This window comes from Canis aureus, chromosome 9 (genome assembly GCF_053574225.1).
Source record: "Canis aureus isolate CA01 chromosome 9, VMU_Caureus_v.1.0, whole genome shotgun sequence".
NCBI classification, from domain to species: domain Eukaryota; kingdom Metazoa; phylum Chordata; class Mammalia; order Carnivora; family Canidae; genus Canis; species Canis aureus.
In genome coordinates, this window is record NC_135619.1 from 51904338 (window position 1) to 51930525 (window position 26188).

The window sequence follows — 26188 nt, forward strand, 5'->3', positions numbered from 1 at the left end:
AGAAATGCAGAGCTCACGTGCGTGGTTCCCATCTCTCGACAAGGACCGCTCTTCCTCTTTCATTCTTTACTTTCTAATGACCCCAGGCAGTTCCACTTCTCCTTTCTGGTCAGTCTGGTAGAGAAAGCATCAGGCTGAGCCTAGGGTGAGTGCTGGTGCTGACTTCATCTCCACACAGGAACGTTGGAGGGGCAGCTATGAATAAATTTGAACTTCCAGAGCTCTGACCATGGAGGTCTCACCCACCAGCTTTGTCCCAGCTCTGTCCTACACCAGACAGGGACCGCTCCCTCAGGACCCACACTCAAATGCCTCCATGGCTCAGGCAGCCACTGTAAATACATGAAGCTCACCAGATGTAGGACAGTTGGGAGTAGTGGGGAGTGTGGCAAACTGAAGAGTAAGTGCTTGTCTGCTAAAAGCAGGCAGCTGCCCCTCCATTCTACCCCATGCTACCATGTGGGAGTTCCAGCCCAGTGTTGCCATATCTTCTGATGTGTCCAGGAAAGCCCAAATTAGAATTTATACCCGGAAATTTCCCAATTTTTAAAACACTCCGCAGACCAAACAAAATATGTTTGTGAAGCAGGTTGGCTCCTAGCATTTGCAGGGCCTGAGGCAAGAGCACAAACAGAGGCCACATACCATGTGTCTAAAATATTTACACATTATAAGCCAAGCTTACAAAATAAATATGTCGAGCAAAAATGTTCTTTTGTTCTACAAATATATCTATATAACAACATGGAAGGTGAGGTTTGAATTTAGACTTCTTAGACACTTCAGAATTTTGTGTTCGCACAAGGAAGCACAGGGACAAACAGCTCCAAGACTTCAGCCTGTCCTCTTCTTGTCCCTCCTCTGGCTCCTCCTCAGTGGTTTCGGGTTCCTGTAGGTACACATACCAACCTGCAAGACTTGGTTCCCTCTCCACACCTCCCCCACAGACAGCCATCCCTTGGCCATCCCTGGGGTGCAGGGGTGCATATACCAGTGGTCTGGTCTTCCCTAAAGAAGAAGCATTAAGGGAAGGGGCCCACATCTCCTGGAAAGCCAGCTTAGGGTCACTCAAGTGGGGAATTCTGGGATTTCTTGGGTAGATGGAGCATGCTTGAGAAAGGACAGAGGGGGAGCCTGGGTGGCTCCATCGGTTGAGACTCTGACTCTTGATTTTGCTCAGGTCATGATCTTAGGGTCATGAGATCGAGCCCCACATCAGATTCCATGCTCAGCACAGTCTACTTGAGATTCTCTTTTCCCTCTACCCCTCCTCCTGTTGTCTCTCTTTCTCTCTCTCTCTCTTTCTCAAATAAGTAAATAAATAAAATCTTTAAAAAATAAAAGTTAAAAGGGGACAGAGGGCCCTGGGTAGGCATGACCCTTTGGGTCTAAGGACTCCTTGCCCTGTGTGGAGGGGTCTAACAGGAGGGCCAGTGCCATTCCTGTAGGGTGGGGAGAAGAGGCTGAGGACCTCTTCCCTGTGGGGCTGAGGCAGCCCTGCAGAGGTCTGCCGGTTTCATTCTAACCTTGGTCAGTGATGTCTCCCCGGAAAGCCCAGGCTAAAGGAAAGCTCCGTGCAGCCAGAAATGGGCATATGACAGCGTCATCATTATCTGTGACTTTGACATGAAGCTTCCTGGGGAATATTTATCCGTGCCCCTCCACCCCACCACCACCCTCTGTGTTTGTCTCTTACCAGCAGTGTTAATCCCTAAGTTAGTGTCAAAACAAATTACAGGAAAGCCAGATTTTTAGTCTTCAGGTTGAGAAGTGTGGGTGGGGAGAGAAAGGGAGGCAAAGTCAACTGAAAGGTCATGGGGTTGCCATCTGCTGGACCCAAACTTACCAGCAGTGTTTATTAATACCTCTGACCCAAGTCCCAGTGTGGCTGCAGCTTTACAGTAAAGGAGGAGAACCTGCTGGGTGCCCCACTTCTTTTCAGTAAAACATGCCGTCTCTCTCTTCTCCCCTAGCCACCTCTCCCGCACGGATTTAGGTGCCCCACATCCCTGTTGCTCAGGAATTCCAAGGAAGGAAAGGGCTAGTGAACTGAGACCCACATGAGGGGGTGGATTAAATAATCTTTTCTCCCTGCCAGAGAGGACTGGCATGCTAAGAGGCACCCAGAAAGAATAACACCTGACACCAGGAGTGAGTGCCTAATGGTGGCATTTGGAGCAAGTGTGTAAAGCAGACACGTAATAGACTTGCTGCCATGTGGATAACCAGGTACCCCACTGGCCTCGCATGGGTCTTGGGGAGACAGGAAATGACGGTAAGAAGGGGACAGAGACATCCCTCCTAAAAACCTTGTGTTTCAACCACTCGCTATATCATTGAGTTGATCTACTTCCAGAAAAGTAGAATGAAAGTTCAATCTTGGTTTACAGACTCTACCAGCAGGCAGAGCTAAGAAATTCTCTTAGAGGAATTTGCTTTTGTTTTAAGATTTTATTCATTTATTCATGAGACACACACACACACACACAGAGGCAGAGGCATAGGCAGAGGGAGAGGTAGGCTTCCCGCAAGGAGCCCAATATGGGACTCGATCCCAGATCCTGGGATCACACCCTGAGCCGAAGGCAGACGCTCAACTGCTGAGCCACCCAGGCGTCCCATCTTAGAGGAATTTATTAGGGAAATTTTTATAGGCAAATTCCACTGCTGCCTGGTAGTCTGTCTAGCTCCTTCTGGAAGATCACTGGTGAGAGACTGCTGAGCTTGTCATTATACCTAGAAGCAAAGATGAGGAACACTGGTAAGAAATGAAAATTGACCTCTCAAAGCCATTCTCCCCCTTTTCCTTACTATAGCATCTTCACGTTGTCTAGGATAGCAATGTACCCAGCTAAAAAGATGACATTTCCCAGACTCTCTTGCAGCTAGGATGGCTATGTGACACAGATCAATGAGATAGAAGCAGAAACTGCTGGCTGGGCTTATGGGAAAGCTCTTTAAAAGGTGTTCATCTCAAGAGGCACCTGGATGGCTCAGTCAATTAAGTGTCCAACTCTTGATTTCAGCTCAGGTCATGATCTTGGGGTCATGAGATCGAGTCCTGCATCAGGTTCCACACCCAGCGGGGAATCAGCTTAAGATTCTCTCTCTCCCTCTCTCTGCCTCTCCCACACACACTCGCTTGCACTCTTTCTCTCTCAAATAAAAATAAATTAATCTTAAAAAAAGATGGAGTCATCTCAGTTGGTACATGCCTCTCTCCTTTCCGTGTGGAGGACAGATGCAATACATGAAGTAAGGTAACAATTTTAGGACTATGAGACGATTGTGTACAAAGGAAGAAGAGAGTTTGGGGGTCCCTGGTCATGCTACAGAAATGTAATGATACAAGCTCTAGAAGGCCTACTTTTTTTTTTTTTTCTAAGTGGAGCAGAAAAGAATTTATTTGCTTAAGGCACTATGAGCAGCATTATTACGTGCCACTTACCTAATTCTGTCTGATGCAGGAGCCACGAGAACACCCAAATGAGGAACACCCATTTCCCTCACTCAGTGGTTCTCTAGTGGGGGTGATCTTTGTCCCTCAGAGGACATTTGGCAACATCTGGAGACATGTTCTATTGTTATGATATGGGAGACAGATGATGACCAGGGGCCAGGGATGCTGCTGAACATACACAGGACAGATTGCACAGCTAAGGAGGATCCAGCCCCATGCGGTAGCAGTGCTGAGGCTGAGAAACTGAGCGTTAGTCCTTGTTGCTTCTAGACTATGAGAGCTTAGTCTGCTAACCTGTCCTGGCACCCATCCCTCCTCTTTTTTTAAAAAAAGTAAGTTATTTATTTATTTATTTATTTATTTATTTATTTATTTATTATTGGAGTTCAATTTGCCAACATATAGTATACCACCCAGTGCTCATCCCATCAAGTGCCCCCCCTCAGTGTCCATCACCCAGTCACCCCAACTCCCCACCCACCTCCCTTTCCACTACCCTTTGTTCGTTTCCCAGAGTTAGGTTCTCTCATGTTCTGTCTCCCTTTCTGATGTTTCCCACTCATTTTCTCTCCTTTCTCCTATAATCCCTTTCACTATTTTTTATATTCCCAAAATGAATGAGACCATATAATGTTTGTCCTTCTCCAATTGACTGACTTCACTCAGCACAATACCCTCCACATTGAAGCAAATGGTGGGTGTTTGTCGTTTCTAATGGCTGAGGAATATTCCATTGTATACATAGACCACAGCTTCTTTATCTATTCATCTTTCGATGGACACCGAGGCTCCTTCCACAGTTTGGCTATTATGGACTTTGCTGCTATAAACATCGGGGTGCAGGTGTCCTGCCATTTCACTGCATCTGTATCTTTGCCATCCCTCCTCTCTTAGAAACAAATCCTGTGAATGGGCCAGGCCAAGAAGTACGTTTGGGACCGTATTTTGCATTTTACATTAGCTGAGCCTTCACGCTTCCTCTGTGTTGTTTCCACTGCCTAGAATCTCTCTGTCATCTTTTCAGGGGTTCTTTAAGTGAGGCACAGGAATATTCATTTTTAATGAGATTCCCTGGTGATTCTGATCTAGGTGGCATGACATGCCACATTGGTTTTTCAAAATTCTACCCACTTTTTAAAATCCACCTCCATTGCCACAGTGCCTTCTTGGTGATTTTAGGTGACACTTGGTTAAACATATTTATTTAATCAGTGCATATTTATGCTAATAAACTTAGTGGTTTTCCATCTATTATAAGGAGATATATATATATATCTATTATATCTATTATAAGGATATATATATATATATATATATATATATCCTTATAAAGATCAATTTACTTCTAGAAAAAGGGAATTGATTTAAAGAAAACTATGCTTGGGGCACCTGGGTGGCTCAGTTGGTTAAGTGGCCGACTCTTGAATTCCACTCAGGTCATGATCTCAGGGTCATGAAATCAAGTCCCACGTCAGGCTCTACACTGGGGGTTGAGCCTGCTTAAGACTCTCTCTCCCTCTCCCTCTCTCCCTCACCCCAACTCACGCATGAGCTCTCTCTCAAAAGTAAAAAAATAAAAAAATAAGGAAATATGCTAAAAAAAAAGGCTTCATTTAGGAAACATCACTTTTCTTAATGGACACAGAATGCAAATATTTGCTTTATTTTCTACCTTGTTGTTAGTGCACAGAAGACATGGAAGAAGAGGTTTTGCCCCTTTTAAGAGATAAGAATAAAACCTCCATGTTATTCAAAACCAAGATTGGTTGAAGTCTTCTCTTGTTTAAAAATTCATATATTTAGATTTTTAAAGCTTAACAAATATTGGGTATAATAAACACTATAGTTTGGAAGCCCAGGAGCATCCCTGAAATTTCCCCCCTTCTGTTTTCTCTAGAGAACATCCAGTTCTGAAAAGTGAAAAGCATCATATCTCATTTCCCTATCATGTGGCATTTTAAGAAACTGACACTAAATTTTCCAAACCATCTTGCGACGGGCAGAGACAAAGGTCCCCATTCCTGGAGATCAGCATTTCATAGCTGTGCCAGCAGAGTGGTAAAGTCAGGTTGAAAGTCACATCGGTACAAGGTCCCACACCCTCCCCCTTGGCACATCTTGTAAGTGAAACAGCAGCATTCACTCAAATGCTTATCAATGGTCTGGGGCACATGGCAGGATTGGGGTTTACTACTAAGGTGACTACTAAGGTGGAAGCGTAAATCCTCGCTGGGACCCTGGAGACCTTATACCCTCTGGCCCTCAGCTCACCTCAGGCCACTCTCATTTCCTCTGTGCTGGCCTCTGTCTCTTCCCCTGATTGTCTCTGCTCCCTCAGACTTCAGAACCCTGCTCACGCCCTTGAGTCTCAGCTGACCTGCTCTTTCTCCCGTAATCTCCCCACCCTCATCTAGATAACTCCTACCTCTTCTTCAAATATCAGCATAGGGAAGTTTTACCGGGTTCCCAGACTCAGGTCCCCACTATCATCACGTGGTTTCAGAGCACTACGTAGTGTTCTTTCACAGCCATTAATAGACTGAAATTCCACATTTAACTGTGACCATTTGGTTAACAGAATAGACATGGATGGTAACTTCTGAAGGAGACATAAGTAACTTTAACCTGAAGTAGATAAGTCTTGAGACTATAAGAGATACTTCATTTATTCCTTCTTTCCTTCCTTTATCAAATCAAGAAGTATTAGGGGACTTCTAGGGGGCTTCTAGTTGAGTACTAGGGATATAGAAATAATCAAGACAGAGACAAACTCTGCCTTTGCTCATGGGTTTGTGAATGACCTATCCATTTGACTGGCTACCCTTAGTCATGACTGGTGGCTTCGTTCATCATACGGGTGGACGTCTTGTCTTTATCACTGTCTCTCAATGGTCTCAGGAGAAACCAACATGGTTGTCATATTTGAGGCTCCAATTGAAGAGGCTGCATCTGAATGTATCCTTTTTCCTCCCTGGGTCAGAGGATTGGTTCATTGTGTGTGTGTGTGTGTGTGTGTGTGTGTGTGTGTGTGTGTGGAGAGGGAACAGAGAGCCAGTTAGACTGGCAGGCCAACTTCTATTATACATCCTCAAGGAAGCAGGACATGGAGGAATAGGATTGAGACTGAGAGGGTAGACAAAGACAAATCTCCTTTTCCAGAGCCCTGCTCAGGATTCCACCTTGATTTTACTTTGATCCTGGTCCTTGTCTCTGTCTGACATCTAAACACAAGACTAAAAGCTAGATGACAGTGTGACTCAAGAAACACAGCTTACTACCCTAGCCTCCTCTGGCCCCACCAGGACTCATGCCCCAATCTCTACCATCTCCATGGGAATGAGTCCCTTCCCTTGATTCCTGTTCTTAAAGATCTGATCGATCTGTACATGGGGCAAATGTTTTTTTTGTTACTCATATTCCATTGTCAGAATAAGAATTGTCTTGGACTCTACATTCCTAGAAGCTTTGTCTTTCATTCATTCCTTCACCCATTCATCCATCCATTCATTCAGCCAACAAGTATTTACTGAATTCCTACGGTGTGTCAGGTTCTCTGCTACTATGCATGGGGCTGGGAATTCAAACATGAGCAAAACCTCTGCAATCCCTGCCCTCATAGAACCTGCTGATGCCCTCCAGGAAGGTTGTAGTACTGGAATGAGGATCTAGTTCTGTCTCGGTCTAACCCCTGGAAGCCAAAGACAGGATGCTACTGAACTGTGATCTGAAACTAGCATGCAGGTGATTAGAGGGATCATTTCTCCCTCTCTTTTGGTAAAGTACCCTAATTTCTGTTTCAATGTGTAGAGCAGCTATCAGTCAGGTGCTCTGCTTTATCTGGCGAGGGTGCAATCATGTGACCCAGGCTGAGCCAAACAGCCTCTTTTCTGGGAATTTGACCCTTGAACAGAGCAAAGGAAAGACCCAAAAGATGGTGGGAGCCCTCCACTCCAACTGCGAAGCCCCAGCCAGAGAATCCCTGTGGTGGAAAATGTTCTAGTTCCTGCCTTATTCTGAGCCTTGTTCTCCAGCCTTTCTCTGGATTCTGTGAGCTACACAATATCCTTCCAGCAAATTCACTTCTTGCTTAAGCCACCCCAGCCAGAGTAAGCTTCTGTTAAGAAACCCCACACTCAGGAATGATGAGCTATACGAGTTTCCCAGGAAGCAGGGGGCACTAGATCCTAATGTCAGGAGCCAGCAGGAGTAGACTGCTTTCTGAGAGGGTTCTCTGAGATGCCCTGTGCTCTTTCAGAAGTTGGGCATTCAGCCAGAACTGCACCAGCCTCTGGCATGCCTAACCTGGATATGACCCATTACTGCTTCTGGCAAGCACCCTAGGCTGTGATTTGAAAACCATCACTGGGAGTTTTAACTTAGTCTCCAGACTATATTCCCCATCCCCTTTGGTCCTATGTGTATGGAGCCCAGCCAACCTGCTCACAGGAGGTATTCAAAAGTCAGGCCAGGCATTGGCCAATTAGAATAGATGCTGGGGCTGGAGCTGGGGCCAGGCCTGGGGTTGGAGCTGGGGCTGGGGCAGGGGCTGGGCCTGAGGCTGGGCCTGAAGCTGGGCCTGGGCCTGGGGCTGGGGCAGGGGCAGGGGCAGGGGCAGGGGCAGGGGCAGGGGCTGGGGCTGGGGCTTGCACTGCAGCACAGTTGGGTCCTAGGGCAGGGGCCCCTGACCAGCCAGAATGTAAATATTTTAACGATTACTTTATTTTTTTACATATATTTTTAAAGATTTTACTTATTTATTCATGAGAGACACACACAGAGAGAGAGAGAGAGAGAGAGAGGCAGAGGCACAGGCAGAGGGAGAAGCAGGCTCCTTGCAGGGAGCCCGATGTGGGACTCGATCACGACCCCAGGATCACACCCTGGTTTGAAGGCAGGCACTAAACCGCTGAGCCACCCGCGCGATCATTTTAGTTGCATTTGGGTGCCTGCCTCCTGGGTATCAGTTCACCAGCTACAAGATTAGTGAGCACCTCTGAGGTTGGAACTCTTTCCTGTGTGTATAATTCTGCTCTCCTCAACCTTTGCCCCCAACCTGTCCCTGCCTAACTAAGGGCTTTACACAAAGCAAGTAGTTACTTTTTGCTTTAAAAAGTAAAAATCCCCTTGGGAATCCCTGGGTGGCTCAGCGGTTTGGCGCCTGCCTTTGGCTCAGGGCACGATCCTGGAGTCCCAGGATCGAGTCCCACGTTGGCCTCCTGGCATGGAGCCTGCTTCTCCCTCTGCCTGTGTCTCTGCCTCTCTCTCTCTCTCTCTCTGTCTATCATGAATAATAAATAAATAAATCTTTAAAAAAAAAAAAGTAAAAATCCCAAGATAGAAGAAAGAAAATGAAGAGGATGAGAAGAAGCGGAGGAGGGAAGGAAGGGGAAAAGTCAGTTCTGTTCTAGAAAAATTACACTGTGGACCTTCATCCTGCTTCCCCATTCCCCCACCCCAAAATGTTTATCTGCAGGCTTATTTTATTTTATTTTGTTACTTTAATGTTTGCTTTATTGTGACACCCTGGAATCAAACCCACACTATCCCCAAGATTGCATGCTTATTTTAAATAATAAATTTAGGGGATCCCTGGGTGGCGCAGCGGTTTGGCGCCTGCCTTTGGCCCAGGGCGCGATCCTGGGGACCCGGGATCGAATCCCACGTCGGGCTCCCGGTGCATGGAGCCTGCTTCTCCCTCTGCCTGTGTCTCTGCCTCTCTCTCTCTGTGACTATCATAAATAAATTTAAAAAAAAAAAAAAAAAAAGAATCATTTAAATAATAAATTTATTATTTATAAATTTATAATTTATTATCCTCTCCTTGAAAGAGGAAAAAAGGTGCAAAATAAGGGTGATGTATGAAAAAGTAAGAGGACCATGCCACTTAATCTTCTTGTGGGGTTGGGTTGATATCAGCTGCCATTTATCAAACATTTACCTGCTTTTCTGTTCACTCTTGTTTCAGGACCTATTAGCATCTCCATTTAGCAAATAAACAGACTCAAAAGAGGTTAAACGGGGCAGAGGGGAAAGGGGTGGCTCCGTGGGTGGAGCATGCCACTCTTCATCTTGGGGTCGTTGAGTTTGAGCCCTGTGTTGGGAGTAGAGATTACTTAGAAATAAAATCTTAAAAAAAAAATAAAGTTAAACGTTTTGCCCAAGTTTGCACAGCCAAGTGTGGGGATGGCACTCAAGCTCGTCTTCATTGCCTCCGAAACTGGAGCTATACACCAAGCTGGGGTGCACTTGGGAATTTCTGAAGTCCCAGGGTACTGCCAGGAGGGTGGGGACAGCAGTCCTAAGTTGGTGCTGCCACCTGGTGATGAGGCAGAGAACTGTGGGGACAACCCCCCTTGGCTGCCCCAGTCCCGCTCTGTCCCAGCTTCCCAGGGAAGAGAGACCCAGGCTAGGCCGCAGAGCTCTACCCCAGCCAACCCGATGGGTCTGGGCGGCCTCCCTGAGCACAGCTCTGAAGACACCTTTGCTGAATAAATGGATGACTGGGGCGCAAGTGTCCACAGGTCTGGAGATCAGCCTGGTCGCCCTAGACGGCCTCTGAAGACACTACGGTGTAGCTCACCGCTGACCACATCCTGCTGTAGGGCCAAGACTTCTGTCGAAGTGTGGGTCCTGCCCAGTCCCTTTCACTGAGCACCTGTTGGGTCCCTTGTACCGCGTTCAGCAGTGTGACTTGTGTTACCCCAATTTCCCCCCAGAGCCAAAGGGATCAAAGCAGCATGCCCACGTTCACAGGCCTCGAATCCAGATCCTCAGACTCCAAGTCCTGGGTTCTTTCTGCTCCCCCACAGTCTTGCCCCCTGATTCGACTCACCCCAAGAAACCTTGTTTTTGTCAGCCTAGTCATCCAGATGTGATGACTCAAGAGTCCATGTGGGGCCGACTGTCAGGGGCAGAAGGGCCTGTGTCAGCACAGCGGCTTTCCTGACCTTTAAGGCAACGGGGAGTTACCTCAATCTGAAACGTGTGGCTGGGGAGTGATTCTAGCCTCAGCCATATGCAGGGGCCCAGGGCAGGCCGCCCTCACATGTGCCGCGGTAGCACACTGATTGCTTTGAATTGAAGCTACCAGCCCAGTGCAAGGACACTCTGACCCTCCTCTGTCCCCCTGAAAGCAGGAAATAAATCTCCCATATGGAAAATACCCTCCCTGGGGGCGCCCGGGGGGGCTCAGTGGTTGAGTGTTTGCCTTTGGCCCAGGGCATGATCCCAAGTCTGGGGATCAGGTCCCACATCTGGCTCCCTGCATGGAGCCTGCTTCTCCCTCTGCCTATGTCTCTGCCTCTCTCTGTGTGTCTCTCATGAATAAATAAATGAAATCTTTAAAAAATATATGTAGAGAAAAAAAAATCCCTCCCTGTACTAAGAAGGACATAGATATCCTTATCACCTGAGATAGGGACTTGAAAGTCTAAAAAACTACAGAAATCAGCCTTGTTATTTTTTACTAATCTACACCCTCAGCCCAAATTCCTTACCAATCAAAGCTTCCAAATACCTGTTTTTCCTTACTCTGTAAATTCTTCACAAATTTATCATTTCTTTGTCTAAAATACAGAAAGACTGCCTGCCTGGGTCTTTTCTTTAGGTCTCAATTTCATTATTGGGTCTCCAGGCGCACATAATAGAGCTTCGTTTTTTCTTCCCACTAATCTGTTTTGTGTCCGTTGAATTCTTACTCCAGCTGGAAGACCTTGAAGGGTAGAGGAAGATTTCTCCCTCCCCTGCACAGCATAGGACATACCAGCAGGGCGGGTAAGCAGAAGCAATTCCCACTCCCCATGCCCTGCAGCCCTTGCTGGTCTCGTTCCCAATCTAAGGTCACCTGCACACGGAAACCAGCAGCGACATTTTCCCTTTAGACCCAGTTCTTGGAATCTTGTTGCAAATGGAGAGAATAAAAAGTCACCTTCTAGAAGGCAGGATGGTCTCACCAAACACGTGCTTTACTCTGCCCAAAGTTAATCCAGAAACTTCTCTGTTTAGTTGTCAAAGGTTGTCTCCAAGGTGCATCATTCATGTCAGGAAATCCACTTGAGATTACGTGCTGCATCAAACCAGTTGCCCAGTGACAAAATAAACAGAACAGTCAGCAGCTCTGCCCCTAACACCATGTACTGAGTGAGAGTAAGGGCAGATACTAAGTAAGTGACACGCATCAAAGTAGACGTTTTTACCTGAAATGTCTAGATTACCCATCTAAGCCTGTGATTTCTTATATTTGGTGGTCATCGGACCACTTTGAAGATCTGATGAAAATCTGGACTACCCCCCCCTTTCCTTTACAAAATATATACATACTTATCAAATTTGGAAGATATTATCTCAGGGATTATAGACTCCTGGAATCCATTCATAGACCCCAAGTTGAAAACCTTTCATCGATCAACACACCATGCACCCCAAACTCAAGAAACACAGCTGCCAGGAGACAGGGTGGTTGGTGGCATGCAGCATTGAATTGGAAGTCAGAAGTTCTCATCAGTTGCTACAATTTAGTGAGCCAGGAGGTCTTCATAGTTGCAAGAAGTAAACCTACTTGACATGAAGCAGAATGTTTGACTCAAAGGCCATTCTGATTGGGCCACTCTGGTACAGTGTGTCATCTGTGGTAAGAAGGAAGGATGAGGATGGAATGAGGATGTATGTAAGGTTCATTACTTTGTGAATTTTTAATGGTTGGAACCATAGTGGTTTTTGAAAGTGATATATAAAAATGTCCCTTGGACAAAACGTACTCGCTTGTGCTAAGATAACCACCATGCACAATGCCTTCAAAGGGCAATGAATAAAAGATTAGAACAGCGTTTGTGAGACAGCTGGCTGTCCATGGAACAAAATCACAAGGGTATAAGAACCCCAAACTTTGTTGCAGTGGCTGAAGGTATTCATTGCAACCAAAGTGCAAATGCTCTTGATAAGAGTAATACTTTGCCTTATCAGCCATTTACCCTGTAGATGTAGAGTTTTTGCCCACTGTTTCTCTAAAGGTCTTTGATTCTCTGAAGGTAGAGGGGGCATAAGAATGCTAGAGATTGGAAGAAGGGATGTGGAAGGGAACTTGGAGGCTTGGAGCTAGAAGCATTGAAACCAAATTGATTGTGTCATAATTCCTATCAATACTGATCTGGTTTCAAATGAGACTTGATTGCATCATTTGCCTCAAGAACAAATGTGGCCATCAAAATATTAGTCTTGGTTTCTTTTTTTTTTTTAAGATTTTATTTATTTATTTATTCTTGAGAGACACACAGAGAGAGGCAGAGACAGGCAGAGGGAGAAGCAGGCTCCCTGCGAAGAGCCTGATGAGGGATACGATCCCAGGACCCCGGGATCTCGACCTGAGTGGAAGGCCGATGCTCAACCACTGAGTCTTCCCTAGTCTTAGTTTCTGCTCCAACTTCAGTAAATGTGGTGAGTAGAGATTTTTTGTTATTAACCTATCTTTACCCTTCATAACAGGAGCTACTGCTGTTACTGCTGGTGTGTGTGTATATGTGTGCGTGTGCATGCACATGCATGTCTATCCACACATGTAGGCATATCTACAAGGCTGAGTCTGTCTGCAAGTCCAGGACGGAGTCCTCATGCTTTCCACGCTAAGTGCCTGTGAGTCCTTTGATTTCTGAGTTGTCACAAGCCCTGTTCCTATTTGCATCTCTACTTTGAGAACCAGCTCTCCTCCCAGCTGTATCTTTGGCACTTGCTCTATTCTCCTTCACTTATTGATCCATTCATTCAACAAGAATATATTGAACACCCATGTCAGGCAGATAGCTAGGGACTAAAGATGGAGACGTGAATAAAGCAGACCCACGTCCCTGCCTGCACAGAGTCTACAGTCTGGTGGGGGACGCAGAGACAGAAGAACTAATGATACTAATTAATGAATGACAATGCTGATAAGTACTAGGAAAGCATACACCAAGGACCCGACCTATTCCTTGGAGGACAAGAGGTCTGGGGAGTCTAAGGAAGTGAGATTTCAACTGAATGCTGTGCAGAAAATAATATCAAGTGGATGAAGAGGGAGAAGAAATGTGTTCTAAGTGGTGGGAACAGCACATGCCCAGTGTGGTCTGAGCTGCCATCTCTTGGCTTGAGGTGTCCAAATACTGAAGAGATGACTGTACCTCTTCCTAACTATTGCCTCCAGAAGTACTGGTGCTGAGTTACATTTCCAGAGAGGGAGCTCCCATTTTTCACAGTTGGGAACATGGCCTGACCAGCCCACCTGTCAGCACATCCATGCTTCACACCTCAGAGCAGATACTTCTGTTCCTCTCCTTCATCCCCCACTGAAGTCTCCTAACTGTTCCCCCTCACTCCCCTGTCAGCTCCCCACGTGGCAGTCAGAGTGATCCTTTTACAATACAAGTCACTCCCCATCACCCCTCTGCTTAAAACCTTCCTGGAGCTTCTCACCTCAATCGAAGCTCAAGCCCTCACCAAAGCCCACCAGACCCCACTGGATCTGGCCCCCATCTGCCTATCTGACCTCTTCTCCCCACACTCTCCCTACTGCAGCTGCTCTGCCTTGAACATAGCAAGTGTGTTCCTATCTCAGGGCCTTTCCACTTGCTATTTCTGTGCCTGGGGCACTCTTAGCTCAAGATATCCATGTGGCTTGTTTCCTTACTTATGCTTAAATGTCAACTTAGAGAGGCCTCCTCTAACCACCACCTCACTCTCTATCTTGCTATCTTTCATGATATTGCCACTTTCTCCTTGGGATTGTAAACTTTCAAAGGTGTAGGAACTTGTAGTGTGTTCACCATTGTATCTCCTGTACTCATAGCAGTGCCGGACATGTAATCAAGACTCAACAACGTTTGTTGAATGAATACATGAGAGTGAATGGATAGCCCCATCCCAAGCCACCATTCATCCCCTGCTTCCTCCCAATCTCTCACTTTTTCTCTTTTTTCAAAGAGAAAAAAGGGAATACTCCATATCAAGACCCCATGGATTTCTTCTGATCTCCTGAACCTCAACACACTGGCCAAAAACATTCTTTTGATAGCCATGGAGATGAGAGGGATGTGTTAGCATCCAGAATGAGTGAGTGTCTGGGATACGGAAGGTAACAAGCTCCATGAGGGTACTTGGGTCCAGGCACAGAGGGGAGACTGAGTCCTGGCCCATTGTGTCACAAAGGCTGTGGGGATGGAAACAGGTTGTGTCAGTAGTTTTGTATTGTGGTTACCTGATTTGCAGACAGAGCGAGGCCATGCCAACAGATATAATTAGGTGACACATGGCCGTTGTCATTGCGTGAGTCTGGTAGCTGTTTTCGATTAGAGTTTGTACCCATTCATCTAACTCAATATTTCCCAAACTTGAGTTACGCACAAGCCACCACCGCCATTTCTGTAGCATCCATGAACCATCTGCACGACTAATGACCTCATTTTCTAAATCAATTCACTCCTATTACTTGGATACACATATTTTTTAAAAAGGAAACTAGCAAATCAGGGAGACCAAAAGGAAAAGTGTGAGCAGCCAGATGGATCCAGCCCCAGAGGGAGAGCTGTTCCCAATGCCCCTCACCCCCCGCAGCAAAGGTGGGAGGGGGCTGGGCATGGGAGTCAGGTCCCAAGGGGTGAGCTGAGGGGAGAAGAAAGTAGGAGGAGGAAAGGCTGCCAGCCTCTGGGAGTCTCATGGGGAGAGGGGGAAAGGAGGCAGTGGCCTGGGGACCTAGAGCCTGGGGTGCTGTGAGGTCAGTCTGTCCTCCTGGGACGGGACAGTGAGTGTGTTGTCTGTGCTGGGCAGCAGCCCTTGTGTTTGCTCACCTGCCATCTGGAATCAGTGCACAAACACTGGAACACGGAGCCCAGGAGTGGCACCCAGGGCCAGAACGCCGGAAATGTGCCCTCCTGCTGGGCAGACAAAAGAGTTCTTGAGAGCTTGGTGGACCAGGGAGAAGGTCGAAGAATGAGGAATAAGGTGGGGAAGACAGAAAGGTACCTTGTCACACAGAGATCTGTAAGAAAATACCAACTGCACAAAGCTGTATTTGGGTTCTAGAGTGTTCTACAGAATCACACAGACTACTGTGCATAAGAAATTAAACGGGCACAGCCAGCCCTTGAGTGTCACTGTGCTCCCAGATCATTTCTCTGGCAAACACGATGGGGTCCTTATTAAGAAAATAGGGATCCTAAAAGAAAATAGGGATCCTTCCAAGCACCAAGGGTGTAGGGAACTAGGTACCTCACTTCTAAAGATATGTGATTCTCCGTACCTATGAGTTAGAGCCACTAGCCATTTTAAAAAAAATTCTAGTGCAGTTAATGTACGGCATCAGATTAGTTTCAGGTGTACAATATAGTAATTCAACAACTCTGTACATTACTCAGTGCTCATCACGATAAGTGTATTTTAATCCCCTTTACCTATCTCACCCATCCTCCCACCCACCTCCCCTCTTAACCATTAGTTTGTTCTCTATAGCTAAGAGTCTGGGGTTTTTTTGTTAGTATCTTTTTTCCTTTGTTCATTTGTTTTGTTTCTTAAATTCTGCATATGAGTGAAATCATGGTACTTGTTTTTCTTTGACTGACTTATTTCACCTAGCATTATATCCTCTAGATCCACCCATATTGTTGCAAATGGCAAGACTTCATTCTTTCTATGGCTGAGTATATATATATATATATATATATATATATATATATATATATATGGCACCTCTTTATTCGTCTATTGATGGACACTTGGGTTGCTTCCATAATTTGGCTATTGTGCTGCAGTAAACACAGGGTGCGTGCATCTTTTCAATTCAGTGTTTTCATATGCTTTGTGCAAATATGCAGTAGTCGAATTAGTGAATGATATGATCATTTTATTTTTAATTTTTTGAAAAGCTTCCATACCATTTTTCAGAGTGGCTGCACCAGTTTGCATTCCCACCAACAGTGCACAAGGGCTCCCTTTTCTCCACATCGTTACCAACCCCTGTTGTTTCTTTTGCTTTTGACGTTAGCCGTGCTGACAGGTGTGAGGTGATATCTCATTGTGGTTTCGATTTGCATTTCCTTGGTGATGAGTGATGTTGAACATCTTTTCATGTGTCTGTTGGTCATCTGTTTGTCTTCTTCAGAAAAAATGTCTGTTTGTGTCTTCTGCCTACTTTTTAATTGGATTACTTGTGTTTTGGGTGTTGAGTGGTATAAGTTTTTTTTGGTGTATTTTGGCTACTAACCTTTTATAGGATATGTCTTTTGTAAGAATCTTCTCCCATTCAGTAGGCTTTCTGGCACTGATCACTTTATCTGTTTGGTTAATTGCCGCTCTCTTTCTGGAAACTGTTTATCTTCCATTTCAATATATAGCCCTCTTGGGAGCTGCCCCTATGGTTATGGTCGGTGGGTCAAGGAATGGGCATCTGGGCATTTGTATTTAGGACAGAAAAGCAGGGCAGCGTCTCTCAGGAAGCTGAGGTTGTTAAGAGGTGAAACTCCAATGTGGAGAAAACTAATCTTTTTTTTTAAGATTTATTTATTTATTCATGATAGAGAGAGAGAAAGAGAGAAAGAGAGAGAGGCAGAGACACAGGAGGAGGGAGAAGCAGCCTCCACGCCAGGACCCCGGTGCGGGACTCGATCCCGGGACTCTAGGATCGCACCCTGGGCCAAAGGCAGGCGTTAAACCACTGAGCCACCCAGGGATCCCCAAGAAAACTAATATTTAGGAAGAGGGAAAAAGAAAACTGACCTTGAAGATGCTATGGACTGTCTGTGTACCCCCAGTTTCATATTCGAAACATAACCTCCAGTGTGATGATATCAGCAGGGGGGGCCTTTAGGAGGTGGCTAGGTCAGGAGGGTGCCCTCATGAATGGCTTCAGTGCCCTTACAAAAGAGACCCCAGAGAGCTCCTCACCTCTTCCACCATATGAGGTCACAGCAAGAAGATGCTGTCTGAGAACCAGGGAGGGGGCCCCACCAGATGCCACATTTGCCAGCCCCCGGATTGTGGGATCTATCAGCCTTTAGAACTGTGAGAAGTAAATTTCTGGCATTTACAAGCTATTTTTGTTATAACCGCCCAAATGCACTGAGACACAGGCAGGAATTGAGAAGGAAGGAACCGTGAGCACATCGGCCTCTGGCAGCTTCCAAGGCTTCAGCCACACTCAGCCCTTTCTGCCACTTGAGTGGTCAGCTCCTACACAGGTAAAGTCTGGGAGCACCTCCAGTGTTCTCGAAACACATTATTTTCCAGCTTAAGCTGGTTCATATTGGGCACCAGCATAACAATCAGTGCAACAATTAAAAAAAAAAAAAAGGTTATTGAAAAAACTGGGATACAGTTAAGCACTCTTGGTTGTCCTGTTTGGAGAAGCACTTTCAAGACTCCTTAGAGCTCAGGGCAGTTGATGGCATCACCAGCAGGGACTTCACACAACTATTACTTTGGAAAACTTAAAGGGAATCCATAAATATGTAAAGGGTTTCATTTTGGACTTGTTTCTTTCTAAGTTTTCTGTTTATTCATAGAAGTGAGGTGAACTTGAGCCAAGTGTCCTGCCCTGAAGTCCTGAGGAGGCATGATGCCAAAGAGTGAAAGAGGAGAGGATGAATTCAGGATTCCTTGCTTTCCATAAAATTTGATTGCTGGGTTTTTATGGAAACTTATACTCAGAATTTAAAGCAGCTTCTCTGGCCTTTCTATCTTGCAGTGGCTGAGGTTGCTGTAGGAAGGGGTGGGGGCCCAGCAAAGGAAGAAGGACAGAGCAACAGGAGGCAGTAGTGATGATATCATTCTGCTTCTCGCTCTGCAAGGTTTACTGGGAAGTTGTTACCCTCCCCCCAGAGGACATTATCCTGATTCCTCCCGCCATCCAGTCCCACCACCACTGCCTCTCACCTGTGCCCGCAGCTCCTCCCCATCCTCTCACTGCTGCCACTCTGAGTCTCCAAACTCCCTTCTCACCTGAGTGAGCACAACACCTCCTGAGAGGTCCCTCTGTCCCCATGCTCACCCCCCACCCCAACTGGGTTCTCCCCAAAGCAGCCAGAGCAGCCAGCACTCTCCAATTGACAACTTTGATAATGTCCCTTCATCTGCTTAAGACCTCTTGATGTCTCCCCTTTGCTCTTAGGACAAAGTAAAAATCCCTCAATGGTGCCTGCACCATCTAGCTGCTGCCTCTCTCTCGGGTTGCCCTCACCTTCACTCTGCCCCAGTCACACTGATGTTCAGCTCCTTCCTGCCTCAGAGCCTTTGCACATACTGTTTGCTTTGCCTAGAATGCCCTTCCTCTCTCTTTCACCTAGTTCGTTTTCTCTTTCTTTCTTTCTTTTTTTTTTTTTTTTTTTTAGTTTTTGTTCGTTTGTTTTCTTTTAGTTTTCACTCTTTCTTAAGAGCTGGCTTGGGATCTAGCTTGTCTGTCCTTCTTTACAAATTCTTACAAATAACCCTCAGAGCACCTGTAACAATTTTACTTATGCATGTGACAGTTTGATGGGTGGTTGTCCTCCCAACTAAACTATTAGCTCCAAGGGGGCAGGAAAGGACCATTTTACTCACCAGAGGATCCCCAACACTGGCCACAGGTCCTGACTGAGTCTTACCTGTTCCTCAAGGTCCCGTTCAAACATCTCCCTGAGAAACCCTGTCTAGCTTCCTGCTTTGTCCATCCATGAGCCGGCAGGGACCCTCACCGTGCAGTTACTGAGCCACCCTGCAATGACTTGCTCACCAACCTGCCTCACCATTAGTCTGTGGACTCTCAGAGGGTAAGACTGCTGTCTCTGTTGTGTTTTGTTTCCCTGACACCCAGTGGTTGGCCTGCAGGAGACAAAGGTGTGAATGAACTAAGGACTCTGTTAAAAGAGCTCCCTGGGCCTGAGTATTGTCTGTATTAACTGAGGGGCTTAACCAGATGATTCTATCGATCCTTTCTCTAACACTATGGTTTCAACATCACATAACCCTGCCTGGTCAGCACCCCTCTTCTTTGTCACCCCAGGTACCTTTAACTGTTGCCCTGGTAATCAACAAATCTCACTGCTACCACACTTCCTCTGTCTCATTATGCAAAGAAAGCCTCACACCTCTGGGCTTTCTATAGAATATGCAAAAAAAATTTTAATATCTCCTTCCTCTTTGACTCATGTTTAGTTAGGGCTTTCTCGTGTTTATGGAGGAACTTGGTTTTCTAATTATTAAGAAATATTTAAAATCTATAGAGAACTAAGGGTGCGAAGAACAATGCGATGGACACACCAAAACATGAACAGTGGAGGAAATACAATGTCACCCAAGTCCACAGGCCTTTTCTTTAAGAGAATGACCAATACCTTTTGAGGCCTTTCAAGATAGAGCCATGTATTCCCAGTGAACTGAGACATTCACTTTAAACCATGTGTCCAGGACAGAGCCTGGCCTCTAACATGTCCAGGTAGGAGCTTTTCTTTTCTTTTCTTTTCTTTTCTTTTCTTTTCTTTTCTTTCTTTCTTTCTTTCTTTCTTTCTTTCTTTCTTTCTTTCTTTCTTTCTTTCAAGATTTTATTTATGTGATAGAAAGAGAGAGAGAGAGCACAAACAGGAACAAGGGCAGAGGGAGAGGGAGAAGCAGACTCCTGGTGGAGCAGCAAGCCCAAAGGAGGGCTTGATTCTAGGACCCAGTGATCATGACCTGAGCTGAAGGCAGATGCTTAGCCCACTGAGCCACCCAGGTGCCTCAGGCAGGATGCTTTCATTCTGTCCTCTCTTCTAAGGAGAATGGGCCTCCTCAGTGTCAGCAGGCCCTGATTGCATTCCCGTCAAGGAGACTCTGTGAACCCAGAGGACCCTTATGGGGAAGGAATCCAGAATCCCACACCACAGGACTGACCTCCTGGCTGTCCCACTCTATTGGCTCTGTGGGAGTTCTAAGGAAAAAAAAAAAAGACAAGCAAAGGAGGCATGAGCATTCAGGACAAGCTGGACACGTTTTCATTCATTTTGAGGCCATCTGGAGGTGGACCTCGTCTAGGGGTTGCATCGCAGAAGGCAGTTCAATCACGTCTTCATTTCCTTGGTCTGGGCCAGACAGCAAGCTAGAGATTGGCATTGACTATGACTAGGGCATGATAACTTGAGAAACTCAAGGCAAGTGGATGACTTAAAGAACTAAATAAACATGTGTGGTCAGGTGTGATAGGAGTTCCCATAAAGGTGTGTGTATGAAGGGTACGGGTGTGAAGGAAACCTCTGAATCATGCTTCGGGCACTGGGAAAGCCTTCCTGGAGGAGGTGACACTTGCCCTGCATTGTGAAGGCTGGTGTGTGCAGGCATGATGTGTTCATAATGCTTGGAGGAGCTGCAGGTGGTTCCACCTGCCTGGAGTGCAAGGTGGAGTAGGTGGTGGTAGGAGATGGGGCCAGAGCAGCATCACAAAGGAGCGGGGAGCCTCTGCAACCGAGGGGTGGCTGCTGGAGGACCCCAGGCAGGGAAGAGGCCCAAAGCGAAGTGGCGCAGCGCTGCACTGGAAGGGTCAGACCAACAAGGAAGGGGTCACAGGATTGAGGTGAGGAGCCACAATAAGCTGAACTAAGGTGGTGCCAAAGAGAAAGGAGGAAAGGGAAGCCGGGGGGGGGGGGGGGTTGGCGATGAGCAGCCAGCGGACACTGAGAGTCAGGGAACAGAGGGTTCTGGGTAGTTCTCCAGGTCCTTCTCTGGCTGGCTGGTTGCTGGCAGAGCTATTCATTGACAGAACCCCAGAGGAGAAGCGGACCTGGGCATGATCTTTGGATGACGCGATGGAAGTTTCATCATAAGTAGGAGACGTAAGGGGATAAGATCCCCACAGAATCTGCAAGTGTCAAAGTCACCGGCAGCAGTAAGAAGGTCAAGGAAGGGTCAGGCAAAACTAGGGTGTAGGTAATGGGGCCTCTGACCACACACCCACTTTTCTGAGGTGACACCCTGGCCCCGCTTTGGAGGACACCGGTTGGCCGAAGAGGCTTCCCTGAAGTTCCAGGGTTGAGTCTGGAGTCTCAGAGGCTTCAGTCCCCTGACTTCCTGTTTCCAGATTTGATGATAACTCTGATGACATTCTATGCCTGCTTTTTTGGAAAGCGTCTTACGAAACCTGTTTTTTAATCTCTGAAAACCTCTCCGAGCTCCTCTTTGCCCCCGATTTCTCAAACTTCATGGTAATGTGTAATTCCATTCTATTCCACCAACAAGTATTGAGAGCATGTGCTGTATGATTATCTCATCAAACGTTCCTTAAGGACCTGGAAATGCATGGGAGTGTGGGAAATAAGGGAAAAACAGGATATTGGTGAGGATGCACTATTACACATATAAGATTTGTAAGAGCAACATTTCCACAAATTCCGAGAGCCAGTATTTTTTAAGAGAGACTAATCCAGAATCTCGATCTGATTCATTCATTAGCAACTTAGCCTTCCTGTGCACTCAACAAATTCCATGCCTCGCATACCTGCGCCCTGCTTATCAGATGGGATGCTTGGACTTCAAGTCCCCACTTTTATTGTCGGGAGTAGCTGTTAGCCTCTAGAGGGCAGACTTTGCTACTATTCTGCTGAAGGCCAGGAGACTTTGAGTTCAATACCAGAGGGTCCCTCAAGGTCCCTGGGACATCAGCTGGGATAGAACAAGGAATCAGGACCCCCTTTCAGGAAGCAATCTCTAAAATGGATTTCCCGTTCCCCTTCGAGGTGCACCTATAGATAGAACGTATCTATTGATCAATAGATGGATGTAATACATAGAAGCTGCTCAGTACTTGTTTTTTCAATGGGTGAACACAGAGGGTTTCTATGTAATAACTACCCAACATTTATATAGCTGTCCGCCCCTGATGGGAACCAGCCAAGAGACAGAATTCTTGTGTGGCCACCAGAATATTTTTTTTATTTTTTATTTATTTATTCATGAGACACACACACACACAGAGAGAGAGAGAGAGAGAGAGAGAGAGAGGCAGAGACACAGGCAGAGGGAGAAGCAGGCTCCATGCAGGGAGTCTGACGTGGAACTCAATCCCAGGACTCCAGGATCACGCCCTGGGCCGAAGGCAGACGCCAAACTGCTGAGCCACCCAGGGATCCCCAGCCACCAGAATATTATTACCAAAACCAATATGCAGGTATTTTTGAATCTTTATAAATCAGAAACTGAAGGATAGAGAGGTTAGTAGAAGATATCTGCACCTCACATTTAATCTGACTCACTGTACCATAAAACGCAACCCCAAATATCACTAGAACGGCAGGTTAGACCACTTAGGATTTGTCACCAAACTGAAGCATCCGTTACCCCACAGGAGCACATGGTGGGGAGAGGAGGTGTGCTGCATGGAGGGGAACTCACAGAACTGTATTGTTGCTTGTTTTGATGCTAAGTAGTCGTGGGGGTCTGAGTTACAGGCTCCAACTCTCTGAGCCTCAGTTTCCATATCTGTAAGGCGAAGTTAAGAATATATTGTAAAGGAGTACCTGGCTGGCTCAGTCAATAGAGTGTCTGACTCTTAATCTTGGGGTTGTTGTGAATTCAAGTCCCACCTTGGGTACAGAGATTACTCTAAAAAGTTAACAAATTAATTTCTTTGTTTCTTTCTTTCTTTTAAAAGAACACCCTGGGAAGAATTTGGAGAGAGGTCCATGATGATCTAGGAATAAGAAGCAGTGAGAGGTCTTGGAAGGTCTTCCAAGAGAATGGAAGTTGTGCTCCTTGGAGAATGATAGGAAACACTGCTGGAATTTTGAGAACAGGCAATGTTAAATTAGCATGGAGATTCTTTGTGGGTATGAGCTTTCTCTTCAAACATTCCATTATAATCCAAGACCCCATAATTTTTGCCAAAAAGTGGGTGCCTCCAAACAGTGTTCTGCCTCCCGGGAACCAGTGGCTCTGGCCCCATCAGGGGTGCTCAGACTTGGCTACCTGCTGAGATCACCTTGTGGAGCTTTAAACGTGTACATGCCAGGGGTCCACTCTTTAAGAACCTGATTTGGGTTGTGGCTGAGGCACAGGCAATGTTGAGTTCTCCATGTGATTCTAATGTTCAGCCCAAGTTGAGAACCACTGCTTAGAGCTTTAAATTCCTTTTGTGTCTGAAAATTTGAAAAGGAAAGCAGTGGCACCCAGTGGCGCTCATACTTTAACGTGCAAACAAACAAATCACCTGGAGATCTTCTAAAATGTAGCCTCTATTTCAGGAGGTCTGGGGTGGGCTGGGCGTCTGCCCTTGTAACAAGCTGCCAGGGGGATGCCCACACTGCTGTCCCCAGCCTGCATTTGTGCCGTGAGTCTGTAGCTTGAATGAATACAGACTTGCTTGGGAAACTATGGCTCTGCAAGCCAGCTGGGATCCTAAGAAGTCACTTCACTTTTTGAACCTCAGCCTTCCGATCTTAAATGCAGGCATGCAATAGTAACTACATCATAGAGTTCTTGTGATGCTTTAATAACATAATGTGGTAAACGTGCTTAGCATGATACAACACGCGTTAGCCTTTGGATTATTAGGATAGCCAACACTCAGGGGAACGCTTAACGGTCTGCCAGGAATTCTCAAAGTACTCTCCTGTCTTGTATCGTTCAAGCCTCAAAACAGCAGTCTGAGGTGGGTACTGTGATTTCATCACCCCTCTTTTACGGATGAAGAAACTGAGGCACAGAGAGGTGGAGTACCTTAATTTACATCACACACTTAGGAGTTGCTAGGCTGGTGGTTGGAACCCAGGGAGAATCTAGGCTCTTCTCCCTCCGGGGGCTGAAATGGACACTGCGAACAGGCATTTCTGCCCTGCAGGCCTGACTTTCTGGAGGCGATGATTTGAGGAGTCGCCTCTGTAATGGGCTCGGTCAACAGGTGGCAGCCCAGGGCCATTTGCAGACCTCGTCCAGAGCCGGCGCCAGGCCGGGAACTTCATCGCTCAGCGCCCCTAGCTCTGAAGAGCCGGGTCCGCCCGCCCCCGCAGGTGCTCGCCTAGCAGGCCGTCCGGGGCCGCGCGGCAGGGGGAGGCCTACGTCCCGGGTTCGAATCCGAGCTCCCTAAGACGAGACCAGGTTCGCGGGCACAGCAGCGGGGAAGACGACTTTCCTGCGACTCCCGTTGGCCCCGGGGAGCGCGACGGCCGAGGAATCCCACGCGTCTCTTCGTACCGAAAGTCCAGCAAGGATCCAATTGGTAAAAAGCCGGGGATCCCTCCTGGATCCCCCGAGGGCACTTTGGAGGCGCGGGGCGGCGGGGATGGGCCCGCGGAGCAGCCCGTCTCGGTGCGGTTCCCTCCCGGGGCCCCGGGGGGATTTCCGTGTGTGTGTGTGTGTGTGTTGGGGGGTCCCCGGCGGAGGGCAGTGAATTTGAGGGGCGGTGCGCGGGTGGGGGTTAACCCGGCCGTTTCCATGGCACCCGGGGCGTGGGGGAGGAATGCACCCCGCAAGCTGTGGCGAAACAGCTGCGCAGCCGGCCCAGCCCCGCGCGGGAGGCGGGAGGCCAGGGGGGCAGGAGGGTGGGGGCGGCCGCGCTGCACGGGGGCGGGGCGGTCACGTGCGCCCCGGGGCGGGGCCCCAAAGCCACCGGCGAGCAGCGCCGAGTCCCACCTAGAGGCTCGGAGCCAGGCGCGAACTTTTCTCCGGGACGCGGGGACTGAACTTGGCCTGCACCCGCCCCGGGAGGACTCAGGGCCACCGGGAGCCGGGACCGGGAGCCGGTGGGGTGTCCGCGGCCGGCCTGGGGGCCCGCGGTCCGGGCCGAAGTCACCAAGGAAGAGTGGGAGCCGAAGGGGGGTGAGTGCAGGGAGCTCGACTCGCAGCCTGGACGCGGGCTCGGCTCTCGGGGTACTCCGGGCTGGGCCGGGCCGGCGCTGTCAGCCCTAAGGGCGCAGCCAAGGCTCTGTCCCGAGGCCTCCCCGGCACCTGCTCGGGCTCCAGGAGAGGCTGCGGTCATGGTGAATGAAGACCCCAACCTACAGGAGTACGACGATGGCCCCTCGGCGCCCGAGCCTGCACTCCCCGCGGGTCGCAGCGCCTCGGCCCACCCCAGCGTCTCCATCCACCCCAGCGTCTCGGCCCACCCCAGCAGTTCGGCGCACCCCAGTACCTTGGCCCAGCCCGGGGGCTTGGCCCACCCCAGTAGCTCGTGTCCCGAGGAGCTTAGCGTGATCAAGGTGAGCAAGCGCCGCTGGGTGGTGGTCCTGCTCTTCAGCTGCTACTCCATGTGCAACGCCTTCCAGTGGATCCAGTACGGCTCCATCAACAACATCTTCATGAACTTCTACGGGGTCAGCGCCTTTGCCATCGACTGGCTGTCCATGTGTTACATGCTGACCTACATCCCTCTGCTCCTGCCGGTGGCCTGGCTGCTGGAGAAATTCGGCCTGCGCACCATCGCCCTCACCGGCTCTGCTCTCAACTGCCTGGGGGCCTGGGTGAAGTTGGGTAGCCTGAAGCCACATCTCTTCCCCGTCACCGTCCTAGGCCAGATCATCTGCTCTGTGGCCCAGGTGTTCATCCTGGGCATGCCCTCCCGCATTGCTTCTGTCTGGTTCGGGGCTAATGAGGTGTCAACAGCCTGCTCCATGGCTGTCTTTGGCAATCAGGTGGGTCGAGGAGTTGGCGGGTGTTCAGAGGAATGGGCATCCTATCATTGGGAGGCTCAGTGTGCTAGATTGGACCTGAGGGCACCTGCTTGTGTGAGCCTGGCCTTTCCTGACTTCAGCAGTGTTTGTGACTCCGGGTGAC

At 47.8% G+C, this 26188-nt stretch overlaps 1 protein-coding gene and 1 long non-coding RNA gene across 8 annotated transcripts in view; one reads left to right on the forward strand and one right to left on the reverse strand.

Moving 5' to 3' along the window:
* Positions 1-2431: 2431 nt before the first annotated feature.
* LOC144320932 (uncharacterized) lies at positions 2432-26187 on the reverse strand. The gene is made up of 2 exons (XR_013386552.1): positions 25548-26187; positions 2432-2736 (listed from the first exon to the last, which is right to left on the reverse strand). It is a non-coding gene; the product is annotated as an uncharacterized LOC144320932 (long non-coding RNA).
* The window catches only part of FLVCR2 (FLVCR choline and putative heme transporter 2), a 56646-nt gene continuing 51272 nt past the window's right edge, over positions 20815-26188 (forward strand). The window contains exons 1-4 of one of the 7 annotated variants that reach the window (XM_077910080.1): positions 20864-20999; positions 23073-23247; positions 24258-24635; positions 25420-26046. In XM_077910080.1, coding sequence (XP_077766206.1) covers positions 25663-26046 — 384 coding nt within the window. In that variant the 5' untranslated portion in view covers positions 20864-20999; positions 23073-23247; positions 24258-24635; positions 25420-25662. Of the gene's footprint in view, positions 21000-23072; positions 23248-24257; positions 24636-25011; positions 26047-26188 lie in introns of those variants that run through there. The other 6 variants (XM_077910081.1, XM_077910077.1, XR_013386550.1 and 3 more) reach the window with 6 other exon arrangements.